This window comes from Physcomitrium patens, chromosome 20, assembly GCF_059467195.1.
Source record: "Physcomitrium patens ecotype Gransden chromosome 20, ASM5946719v1, whole genome shotgun sequence".
In the NCBI taxonomy this organism is placed as follows: Eukaryota; Viridiplantae; Streptophyta; class Bryopsida; order Funariales; family Funariaceae; genus Physcomitrium; species Physcomitrium patens.
In genome coordinates, this window is record NC_143429.1 from 12,817,198 (window position 1) to 12,830,478 (window position 13,281).

Here is a 13,281-nt window from a genome sequence, read left to right on the forward strand (position 1 = left end):
CAATATGGATCTGCTACTACTAATGGTTTTAATTTCTTTAGAATTTATGAAAAATTTAATTGCAAAGAACCACTAATCTTATATTTTTTAACTTTAATAGTATTAAAAATATTTTAAAAGGTGAAACTAAGGAACTTCTTAAAGAAGATTAATTGAATCCTTTATTACAATAGAAAGAAACTAAATTTGAGATATAATTAAAGTCCTTAATTCTTATCATTTCTAAATATGTAAAAATAATTATTTTATTAATGATATCTTTTTTTTATTTTTCTAATATAAATTATATTAATATAATATATTTCTAATATCAATTCTTACTATAGATGTAGACATTTCTAAAGTAGTTAAAATTTGGATAATTGTTATTTAGATGTCTCAATTAACATCTATTCCTAATAAGATTGTTGAATACATTTTTATAATCTTTATTGTATTTAAAATATTTTTTTAATGATTTTTAAGGATTTCTTATTTTAATTAGTCTTTGGATTGATATGTAGCTTAAATAATATGTACATGTTACAAGCCAATGCCACAAATTAGATGTCAAATGACCTATTCTAATTTGATTTTTAATTTGCTGCAAAAATAGAATCTTACTATGGATTTGATATTGGATAAAAAATTCCATTTTTCTCTCATGGATAGTCAACTTAAATAGTATTTTTGTCTAAAAACAATTCTCAATATAGGTGCATAGTAGTAAATTAAGAAGTGGCTCTGGATCTAAAATAAATAAATTATAACAAGTTCTACACAAGATATTATTTGATAATCTTTAGTTCTAAAGTAGGATCAGTAGTTATACATCTATCAACTATCTTTGAGAGATTATTATAATTTGGTCGTGATTCTTCATTAGTAGCTATTGAAGAAAATGTTGATGTAGTAATATCCACTATTACATCTAAGTCTATACAAATGTGCTCAAGCTTGAAAAGGTTGCCTATATAGTTTAGAATGGTTGATTGAGAGACCACCCCTATTAATCTTGTAGACTCAAATTTTGCAATTGTTATAGTTGTAGAAGTCAATTTCTCTTTTTATTGATATCTTGTTACTTCTTTACAAGGATTATATTATTTAGATTCCACTAAAATAAATTTGATAGAATTAATATTAGAGGTAGTAATTTAATTTTAATATTGTTGTATTGTAATATGCCTAATGGATAAAAAATAGAAGAAAAGATCATACTATAGATGATCTCATTTCAAAATATAATAAAAAAATATTTTAAAAATATAGATAATAATCAAGGAGGTAGTCAAACTAATAAATACTAATGTTTCTTCTTTGAAAAATGGACTTCTAGTTAATTTGTAGGACTATAAATAAGACAAAAAAATAAAAAATAAAAAAATAAAAAAAGATTAGTAAAAAGATTATTATAGGCATTTTAAGATAGAAGTAAATAATATCTTCAAGCAAAAATTACTTATAAAAATTAGATGTTGATGGTCAAAGAAGATTGGTTACGAATCATGAGACAAAAAATTGTGCCTTTATAGAAAATCTACAATTGTTTTTGTTGATTAAAAAGTAGGATTCTAGAGCATATGAAAGAGAGATTTTTTGGATTTTGATTTTGAATAATTTTGATTTGTAAGAACTTTGTAAGAAAATTTCTAAATTAAGGTTTTTTTGGAGTAACTTTGGTTTTTGTGATTAAAAAAGAATTTTTACTTTGGAGTATTTTGTAGAGTTTATAGTGGATCTACAAGTGAAAATTTATAGATCTGTGATCATAGATGTTTTGAATGTGTATTGAAAGTTTAAGCTTGATTGAACAATTAAAATGTAAAGGTTATTGAAACTTAAGTGAATTGGGATTTCTAAAATTGAAGTTTAAAAGATAAGTAAAGGTTTCTAAGATATGTATCAATTCACTAATTGGATTGAAATAAAATCTAACTCACAAATAGCAAACTTAATTTTTAAAAAATTTAAAAAATTTGAGAGCAATTAGAAGGTGATAACAAGAGATATTGATGTTAAGAGGTTGGCATCAAGATTGAAGAAGGAGGTCAAACAACACGCAAAGAGATTATAAGGTTTATCTTCTATTTTGTAAGTTCAATCATTTTCAAATTTATAGTGCTTATTTTCAACTAAGAGAATGAAGATTGTAAAATTTTTGAATCAAGATCAACAATTGAATAATTATTTATTAATATTTTAATCTGCTATAAGATTTGGTTAAGGTTTAGTTAAGATTATTTAAGTTTTGATTGCAATTTAAGACTTAGAATTTGATTAGAATTTGATTAAGGTGCTTTTGGGATTTTATTAAAATTTGGTTAGAATTCTTTAAGAATTTCATTAGAATTTGGTCAAAACTTGGTTAGAATTTGGTTAGAATTTGTTACAATTTTCTATAGAGATTTATTAGATTATGATTAGGATTTCTTTATGATTTTATGAAAGTATGTCAAACATTGTTTAAAATTTATTTAGAATTGATTAAAATATAATAATATCATATATATATATATATATATATATATATATATATATATATATATATATATATATATATATAAGATTTTTTTAAGGTTAATAGAATATATTTAGGATAATTTAGATTGTTCAATGTTGCAAAGGATGTTTTTAAATGCCTTATACATTATATTGGATTATAAATCAAACTTCAAGGTAGATTCAAATCCTTCAATAACTAAATGAACATTGAATTCTTGGATTAGTTTTCATATAAGAGATATTATTTTTGCATAATAAATAAATCTATGATAATTTATTATGTTTATAGAATATATTAAAAATTAAAAAATAATATTTTATATTCAAAATTATTACATATTAAAATAAATAATTATATAGTAGAATAATATTTAAAATATTAATTTTTTTATTATTTATACCTAATTTTTATAATGCTTATTATCTAATTTTTATTTAATTATATTTATTCATGATTTCTCTTTTAAACTTACTTTAAGAAAGATATAATTTAATCTAAAGTAATTAGATTATATATTCTTATCAAATATTAATAATAAATATAAAATATAATTTTAATCTTATTATTACAACAAGTCTAACCATTATGTGATTGAATAATTAAATAAATTATATTGACTAATGAATACTAAAATAATTATTTTTCCAAAATAAATTTTACAACCTTCATTCTCTTAATAAATTGTGTACCTATTGTAAATTGTGTACCTATCATTCATCAAAAATTTTACAACCTTATAAATAGGTACACAATTTATAATTGTTTCTCTTAATAAATTGTGTACCTATTATAAAATTTTAAAACCTTCATTCTCTTAACAATAGGTACACAATTTATAATTGTTCCTATATTTATAAAATTAGATCCAAATTTAGATATTACAGTAAAAAAAAATAACAATACAAAAGGTTTTATACTAAGAAGCTTACTTAAAAGGCAATGGTGCATAAATCTTATTAAGTTTTGTGCTTGGTAAATAAAATAATCCTTCTTTTTAAAGTCTTAGCTTTGAATTTAGTATAAATTAAGAAGAAACCATAAAATGGACCAAATCATTTTTTTAATAAGAATCTATATATACATATTTGTATCTTGATTCTAATAATTATGAAAAAAAATTAAAAAGTTGATTTCTTACTTTTAATGGTTATTTTAAATGATATTTTTCCATACTTTTAAAATTTTCTCTAAATAAATTAATTTAAAGAAAAAAAAAATACATTTTACCTCATCATTTCTACTTAGGGCCTTTGGACTAAATTTGTAAAGTATAATACAAACAAGCGAGTGTTTTGAAGCTCATGTAATCAAAGGATCTAAAAGTTATGGCCTCTCATATTGCCTATTAAGTATAAAGATCCTTCAAATTTAATAAATAATTATCTATCTTTTATTTAAAATTTAAGATTAATAATATTTTTTTTATTAATTTGGAATCTTAAGATTATAATATCGATGTTAACCTTAATTGTACAATTTTGTATCTTCATGCCATTGTTTTTACTAAAGTAAGTGAATATAATTTTTTCATTAGCTCAAAGCTGTATACAATTGTATGCAACTAAAATTTTAATCTATAAGTGTGTTGGTGATTTAACATCTGTAATGAAAAATATATGTCTTTCTTATAATATATGGATGCAATGATTATTTATTGTCTTCAACAGAAAAAATCAAGTTTTGTATTACACTTCAATATCAATTTTGGATTTGGCCATATTAAAATTATTATTTTATTCAACTTTTTACCATAGTAGTCAACCTGTAGGCGTACATTTTTGGTGTGACACTTGCATAGCTTGTGCAGCCTTAAAATGTAACTTATAGGTGTACATTTTATTGTGTTGACTGATGCAGTTTTCAAATGAATCCATATATTTGGTGGATATTAAGTACAATATTTCTATTATTAATCCAAAAGAGTTGCACAGTGAACTTCAAATTTGGTTTTGTAAATTACCGAGAATCTGGTTGTTTGCATATGCAACAATCAAATTTTGTATTAAATTATTTTAAAATGTTGACTTCTCCGAGGTACTATTATTACACTACACGTTCTTTGTAAAACATGTGCATTGTAAAACTTGTTCATTAATGTCTCATTGTTGTTTTTGTATGTGATCATTTTTAAACGTCATATTTAATCCATTTGTGCATGGTTTTTGTCTAATGAACATCTTTTATTTTTATTTTTATTTTATTTTAATAATCATATAATTTGATATTGCATTTATTGTGATAAACTATTACACGAATACAAAATAAATTATTTCATAAATTAAACAAAAAATCTCAAGATATGTGAACATAAACGTTATTAAAGTTTACTCTATGCATAGATGATTTATTTATGCATCCACTCATGCAGTCCAAATCACAACAACATCCTCGAAAATCAATTAATTCTAATTCTACCTCAACACTTGTGACGAAAGCAACCCAACTTGCCAATCCAATCCTAATGGAGAAGGGTGGGGATTAACTAAGTGGGTAAATGACATGGGGCTTCTCATTAATATAAGAGACCGGCATGCACCGCATGGAAGTGTGGGAACAGGATATACTTTTACTTTTTAAAGGAAAAGACGAAAAAGTAAGGGTAATACTTTTTGGCAAGCCGGGGAGGGGGGGGGGGTGGGGTAAGAAAGGGGCTTCGTAGCAATGTTGGGTTGTGGTGGTCAAGGAGCGTTGGGAAGTCTCGGAACTCTGCGGCGGCTATGGCGTTGCCGTCCCCCGATTGCGAGTAGTGGAAAGGGTAATCGCGGATCGTCCAGCATTGAAAATTGTGTTAAGCGGAGGAAAAGTGATGTAGCAACCTGATAATCAACCTGGTGAGAGGGAGCAGAAAAAATACAAGAGTATTTTGTAGGTTATGCGCAAAGAAAACAATTGCAAAAAGAGGGGAACAAATCTGGCCATGGCAGACACGCTGACGCTCGCGGATCAATTCTCGCTGTATCAGTATCGGCCGAGGCAGCGGCCGCGGAAAGGAAATGGTTCCAATTCGCCTGCGCCTTCGCTGAAGGATTGCGATCATTTGTCATTCAGTGTTGCTATTGATGTCGTTATCTTGGTTTTGGTGCTGGGAGCTTGCGGATTTCTCTTCACGCCGTATGTGAAGTTTGTTGCTGCTGAGGCAGCGGAAGTGGTGCCTGCTGCTTTGTTTCTCATTGGGGAGGTGGTGATCCAAGCCCCCGTGGCATACGCTGGTGCGACCGTGTTCATGTTTGTGGCTGTGCTTGCGAGCTACGAAATTTGGTTGTATTTGAACCGGAAGTGTGATAATCCTAATTGCCGAGGGTTGCGGAATGCTGTGGCGCTCGATATTCAATTGGAGACGGAGGAATGTGTGAAACTGTCGGGAGCTAAGGAGCTGGCGCCGTGGAATGGTGAAGGAGGCATAGGGCTGAAACATGAGCAAAAAGAGTTAGAGGCTGAGCTACGCAAAATGGCGCCACCAAACGGTCGAACGGTGCTCATTTTTCGAGCGCCTTGTGGATGTCCTGCGGCGCGATTCGAGGTTTCGGGTTGTAAGAAAACTCGGAAGTCCAAGAAATGACGAGGACCTTAGCATAGAGTGAGAAATCTATAATTTGCAACCCTAATGCTTGTTAATTATTCCAAGTCTATGAATTTATGTGGTTTTGCTGGTCGAATTTCTGTGTCAAGTACCTCAAATGTATGAATATGAGCTCCACTTTAGAGCTTGAGCTGTCAATACAATTAGTCAAGGTTGCCAAAATTGTTTGTTTCAAGAGTTTTTATGCATTGGTTCAGAATCGGTCGGCAGAAACCCTGCTTGTCGGATGGTTACTGCTAGAGGTTTGCAAGAATCAATAGATTTTGCTGATTTACTCTTTTTTTTCTCTTTATTCCTGCGTTTTGGTCTTCCAATTTCTTTCTAACTTGTTCACATCAACCTTCTTAATAGTCCTTTCTTCTTTAATGTGCCCTTCACTTCCGTCCAGTTTCTATCACTTCTGTCCTGCTGAGGCTTTAGATGTAGTAATGACGCAATGATTACTTAATGATTTGAGCCACACCTTAGGATTTATATCCATCACTTCCAAATCTGGATTTGAAGAGCCTTACCTCTAACTTCTGTGCTGGTCATACTAAAACACTCTTAGACAACTGATTTCCTCTCCCCAGTAGTATACATCAAGACTAGCGAACCAACACATTTGTGAACCATTTAGACCTTTCTGCCTCTGTAGAGAATTTGGTTATTAGTGGCTGATATATCAGGGTCTCCCTAATGTATGAATTGGTGAAATATCCTGTTCCGTGTGAGGAATGTCTAGAATTAACTGCATAGATCGAATGCTGAAGCAGTGTCAATTTGCATCAATCCTTGAGTAGCGGGTTTTAGCGACTCACATCGATTGTATCTTGTAGCATTCTGTGTTGGTATTCATTGAATGTCTTGTTACTGATGGATATGGAAACTATTAGATTACTAATTCTTGTATAAGAATGAAGTCAAGCTCACTATTACTAGCTAGAGAAGATGGTCAATCAGGTTCTTCTCGACTATCATTTGATTCCTTAAGAGAGGTTGCAATTCTCGCTCATATCTCAAATCTCTGTGCAGATGGAGCAAGCTGCAGTGCGCGGCACCTAGGCACCACATCATAGCACTGACAGTTCGAATACATAGCCATTGCGCACCGCTATAAATACTAATTGACCCCTACAGAATGCGCCAAACTTCCAGTCGATATTCTTCATCTAGGTGGCGAAATCTTTTGGTGGTTTCGAGAGCTGTCAGCTCTTCATCAATGGAGAGAACAGACACGGACTACTAAATTACAGCAACCAGATATCTATTCTTTAGAAAGTGAGAATTCTCAAGCTGTGCTGGCTGGAGTTCTTCACTTAGTTGACAGCAAGAGGTGGATAGTTCCTAGTTTTCTACAAATTCACAACATTACCTATGTATGTTCAGCCTTTATCAGGCTGCGCTTTCTGCAAGTCAGCCAATTATATGAATGACAACATATTTGATCGCTTACCTGTTTCACATAGACACGCAAGATTATGTTGGACATTTCAACGTGTGCCTGGCTCCTCTTTTCTATGTTGATTGAGTAGTGGAATTGTACGTATGGTTGTTGCCATGTTGGGGCTTCGGTTGCACAGAAAGTCGTCGAAAGCAGAGCAGCTCAAAATCGTGTGTGTTGACGATAGATTGTTGGATCCGTAGTTGAACACAATACGTGATCGCGGCACGTCAATTGGGTTCAGTGCAAATCTAGGTGTGCTGTTTTCATCAAACTGGGGACCATCTCCAGGCTCCTGTAGTAGAGGACCAGAGGGGGACGAGTTTGAGGCGCACGCGGGTATCAGGAACCCAGGTGTGGACACATATACCCGGATATTCCTGAATTCAAGGATGCACAACTCTCATACAAATTTCACGCTGCTGAATCTCAGCAGATACAATCTCTGGTTCGCAGAACAGACTTTTGTGTGTGTGCGAATTGTGCCCGATTGTAGACCAATCTGTTATGATGATGACGATGATGATGGGCTCTACTAACGCTTATGATTTTACCAAAGTTTGCTGAATGAAATTTGGCATGGAGTGTTATTTGGAGAGTTTACTTGCGTGTGTGAGGCTTGAGCCAACGATGAGATTTGGCGGAGAGGGAGGGGATTGGTAGGGATGAAGCATGCCGCGGGCTTGGTCTCGTGCGACTATTGCTGTGGATGGCATCACACTGGCGTTGGGTTGAATATTAGATATGGAGCAGGAGGGAGAGGAGGGAGTCTGGTGTATGATGGAAGGGGATTTAGTAATTGGGGCATCGCGTTGCCCATGTTACGTAGGCAGGTTAGTGTGGCGGGAGGAATCCATCGTGGGCTGTCGAACACGGTGGCATTGCGTCAGAAGGGGGCGGCAGGAACGTTTGGCGAGGCAGGAAAAGCCAATATTGCGTCGTCGGTGAAGGGTTTAGAACGAGGAGACAGATTTCTTGAGATTGCCTTAGGGCATGCCGGTGCGGTGGGCGAGAAGCTCGGGGGAGCGGTATCGCGCAGCTTGGAGGCGTTGAGTTTATGGTTCACGGGCGGAGAGGGTGGGAGAGGAGGGGGAGGGGCGGGTGGTGGAGGAGATGGAGGCTCTTGGGGAGAAGGCAGCATGGGTCCGGATGCGGATTCTACTGTGGAACGTCTCGGATTCGTCGAAGAACAGGAAGACGGCCAGGTCAGGGAATCGTATGGCTCAAGCTCAAAAAAATTGTCGCCACTTAGCAGCCTGGATGCGAGCAAACATTATGTTTGTTCGGGGTTGGAAATTATTCACGTGGAAGGTATGGTAAGCTTCTGTGCTCTTGTAGCGTTGCAATTTAAATTAAAAAATCTTTACATTCTCAGATAGAATATGCAACTTAGGTCAGCGGAAGCAGCTTTCTTGTGTCTTAATTATGTACAAGGCGTTTGCCATTTTTGTTTCTTGGCATTGTATCCTCGAATGCAAAAGATATGCTGGATTTGAGGCTTTGTTTACAACTTCGAAGACAGAGGTTTTGTGTGAGAATGATACGTTATCCCCGCATTCACAGTAGGGTCTACGGGTATGTGAGTATTTACAAGAGTTCGGAGCTTTGGTGTTAAGGTATGGAATTAGACGAGGACTTTTCGGCATACGAAATTTTGGGATTCGAAGCTGATCGAAAATACAGTAAATGGGAGGTAATGGAGGCGACGTCTCGGTTGTTGGCCACAGGCTGGTATAAAAGCGTGGATATGCTGTGGGAAGCAGATTCTAAGGATGCTATAAAGCTTGTAGTGCTGACTGAAGACGCCATTTGTAGCGAAATCTCTTCATTTCAATGCGTGAATGCTAGTTCTCAATTAAAGAAGTCCGTCTGCTCCCAATCAAACTACCTGAGCAGTGAGTTTTCACCACCATGTATTCTATCAGACAGTGTTCAGAGGGATATTAATACCATGCTGCAGACAGAGGAGAAGCCATCGAGACAGACCCTCAACGATATTCAGGATAAGGTCGAGAGTTGGTACCGTAATCAAGGTTATGTACTTGCTAAGGTAAAGGGCTTTAGAACGTCGGAAGCAGGGGTGTTGGAATGCCATGTGGACGAGGGCATCATCACGCAAATCTCTATGTCTTGTGAAGACGAAATGGCCCAGCCTGTAGTTTGTTTTACCAACAAGGACATTATTTTAGAAAACCTTCCGAAGGCAGTAAGTGTGCTTTCTTCCTCTTATGTGTAATGGGGCAACTGTTTTTCAGTGCATCTCGTGTTTGGTTGGCATGGTCACGTTATTTTTTAAGTGGATTAAGAAGAAAGCAAGTCATTCTGTACAAACGTGAAGAATGGAGGACGGCTGGTCTGCAGGTGAGGGAAGGCATGCCATTCAACTCAGAAGCAGGGAAAGCGGCACTGAAGAGGATAGAGCAGCTAGGGCTGTTTGACAAAGTGAACATACTGGCTGCCTCTGACTCCGATTGTGGTGACAGGAAGGGCATCGCGGTGCACATTCTGGTGAAAGAGGGCCCTCGTCAGTCTGCAGAAGTCAGTACTGAATGGAGCTTTCTATGCAACGATGCTGGCAGACCCGACCTAGTATGTTTACATGCCGGTTATCATTCTCTTCTTAATTCCTATTATTAAGTGCATCTGAGTTTAGTGAGGGTTTTCATGACTTTAACTTTAGTGGGTTGGTTGGAACTTGCGAACTCTCTTGACTTTGAATCTAGATCGATGTTTCTGATTTTGGGTTTCATAAGGAAACTAATTCTCCATTAATTGTGAAGAGCTTTGCTGTAATTAGACGACCCAACTAACATTTTTGAGTTTTGCGTGTTTTACAGTGGACACTTCAGCCCGGTGGTAGTCTGTGTGTACAACATCGAAATATCAATGGATTGAGTAGAACTGTATCTGGGTGTATCTCTACCAGCAACCTTTTACGTCCTCAGGTCTCACCATCAACTTATGAGATTGTGAACGTCTGGTGAAGGTTGAACTGTTTTGAGAATCCTAAAGGTTTCGTAATTTTTTTTATGTAATTTTATTCTGAATTTTCCAATTCTTGTGCAGGATGACCTAGGCTTTAAATTGGAGTACGCTCATCCTCTTGTAAAAGGCCTTCAGAGTGTACATCCTCAGTTAGAGGGGTTTGATAAGCACAACAAGCACACTTTGAGGCTACTTGCCTTCAACAAACGAAAGCTGAGCGCCACCTATTATAATGCTGATCATTTTAAGGAAGTTCCTGCGATATGGATTGATCGAGCAGGCATTAAGGCTTCTATCATAGAGGTACTCTTTTTTGGTTGCTACTGGCTCTAATTGAAAATAAATGGATGGTTCTTATTGTTTAAAGGAAGTGTATGTTTTTATCTGTATACTAGCTTGAGTATGGTTTGCTTGAAGAAACTCTAGAAAGATTGTAACCTTAGTTGGATACCCTAGAGTAACTTGAATTGTTCCAATTTTTTTCTTGTATTCTTCTTCAGAAACTCTCAGGACAAAGTAAACTTGCTTACGGAGTGGTGATTGAAGAAGTGGCCACGAGGGACAGTATAGGGGCGATCTGCAAAAGCAAAGGAAGTAGTGGTTTTTCAAGTAGTTTGAAATCTTCTGGAATCGAGCACATTGCTTTCTTACAGATGAAAATCACTCGTAGTAACTTAAAGTCGGGTGAGACAGGACTTTTAGGCGCACGAGATTTGTTTCAGGTAAAGTATCGTATTTATGTCCGTCTCACTGAATATGTGACGATCGATTATACCGTGTATGCCAGAATTCTGTTTTTACTGGTTATCTATCCTCCAGCTAATCGACGCTTGCTCTGTACAAGTGTAATTTTCATTCCAGTAGTTATGTGCAATTTTTTGTTTCACTAATTCTTGTGGTAAAAGTGTAACTCATCAAGGAGAATGTTTTTGTTCTGCAGCTTGATCAAGGCGTTGGGCTGGGAACTCGGGCACCCATGTTTAATAGGCATCTGCTTGCGATGACTAGATACATACCTTTACAAAGGAAAGCAGAACAGAAGGATGAGATTCCTTTTGTCGTCGTCCTGCACACCAGATACGGGGGATGCCTGGGAGACGTCGTAAATTATCGATCCTTTGCAAACGGAGGTCCATACGCACTTCGCGGCCACAACATCGGGGAGCTTTCCAGTTTCAGTCGTTTCATTGAGGTATAGTGACCAGCCATTAATTGTGTTTCTGTTCGTGTTTGTAACGATTATCGGTTAGAGTGGCGCCCTTGTTGCAAATTGCAATATAGGGGACGTGACCTACTGTTTAATATGAGTAAATGCTAACACCTGAATGTGTGATATTGATTGTTATTCAGGTTGCAGGTGAAGTGCGTTTTCCTGTGCCACAGCAGATGGAGGGTTACGCCTTCGTAGATACACTGACCAGCTTACAAAATTTTGGGGCTATTCGTAACGACCCTGGTAGAATAGTTGAAAGGGTAGGAAAGGGTCTTATGTGCGGGGCAGGGTTAAAGATGGGGAACTTACGCATTGAGTATGTTATTGATAACGCGGATCGGACAGGATCTCTGAAAGTGTATACTGGTGAGCGATACTAGTCTTCTGAAATTTTATGATTCAGTTCATCTCTGATTCTCCCTACAATACCGGTTCTCTTGTCGGCTGGAGCCTGTCTAAATTCATTTCTTTTGATCTACCTTCGAGTATTATAACTATCTGGGACTCAGTGACGCTTGAATGCATGCCTTTCCCAAAGGATGCCAGCCAATCAAACATATTGGCAACTCGCTTAGGTCTGGCGACCAGCCCCTCGTGGGAGCTTTGGATCACCCTGTTCACCATCTTATGTAATCGATAGGCCTACGCGAGGCATAGCCTCTCGCGAGGACCGCTGGGATGTGAGAACCTTGCTGAGTCGACCCTCAGTGAAATTAGGTTTCCGATTCGCTGTATCTTCAAGTTTTAATCTCGTTAGGTTTCCTGTGAAGCTCTACTATACAAATCAGGGTCTGAGCAGTAGTAGTAGATTTACTTTTTCGGTCTGATTTGCTGGGAGGTGATGACTGATGCGAGTGCTGCTACTTTTACAGTTCAGTGGTCTTCGCCATTTGCGTCTGCTGTCAGAGTGCGTCCTTAAGGTCTGCTTTTCCGTCTTTCTTGCCGGTTCTATGGAATAAGGGAATTGGGTGTGTGATTGGTTCATACCATGCGGTCACTATGTCGACGTTGATTATTAGATATGTCACAAAGATCACGACGACGACGCAAATGTATTGCATGAAATTTCGGCTTAAGGAGAACCGGTGGTTGCAACATTGAGTTTACAATTGAGGAAGAGTTCCGAGGGATGGGCTTATGTGAGATGCTAAGGTAAACTCGACCGCTGTTGTTGGAGTTTTCAAGTGCATATACAAGTCTATGGTGTCGTTTTCTTCTCTCTCCTCTCATGCATGTGTCTCTCGTCCTCCCGCTCCCCGCTTCTTCGTTCAATATCAAGCTTGCATGTAGACCAGATCCAGAAATGGACAGTCATGGCCCCCGGAAGCCAATTCAAATGCAGAGCCTTCAACATCTCAGACAATCAATCTGTAAAGGAGCAGCTGGTCTCAGACAGACGAGACACAGAATTTGCAACGGTAAAGGGCGGATAGCATGAGCAAAGTTTGTGCATGATGCTTCAAATCACGTGGCTGTTACTTTGCTCAATTGGCACTGTTCGAAGTCAAGGATTCACCAGATCAAGACGTGCAGCTGATCACTCACTGCAGTAAAGAACTCCACGAATTATTCTGCATGTGTGGGAATCATTTGGT

The 13,281-nt window shown here is 36.4% G+C and overlaps 2 protein-coding genes across 2 annotated transcripts; both read left to right on the forward strand.

Annotated features, from left to right (window-relative positions):
* Positions 1-5,168: 5,168 nt before the first annotated feature.
* Positions 5,169-7,497, forward strand: LOC112273320 (uncharacterized). The gene is made up of 2 exons (XM_024501959.3): positions 5,169-6,062; positions 7,080-7,497. Exon 1 carries the CDS (start codon positions 5,358-5,360, stop codon positions 6,042-6,044), a length of 687 nt encoding a protein of 228 aa, XP_024357727.1. The 5' UTR covers positions 5,169-5,357; the 3' UTR covers positions 6,045-6,062; positions 7,080-7,497.
* A 405-nt stretch (positions 7,498-7,902) lies between these two features.
* LOC112273319 (protein TOC75, chloroplastic) lies at positions 7,903-12,112 on the forward strand. Its single transcript, XM_024501958.3, has 8 exons — positions 7,903-8,799; positions 9,105-9,694; positions 9,850-10,077; positions 10,326-10,433; positions 10,555-10,776; positions 10,974-11,195; positions 11,414-11,665; positions 11,824-12,112. Exons 1-8 carry the CDS (start codon positions 8,154-8,156, stop codon positions 12,064-12,066), a joined length of 2,511 nt encoding a protein of 836 aa, XP_024357726.1. The 5' UTR covers positions 7,903-8,153; the 3' UTR covers positions 12,067-12,112.
* Positions 12,113-13,281: the final 1,169 nt, after the last annotated feature.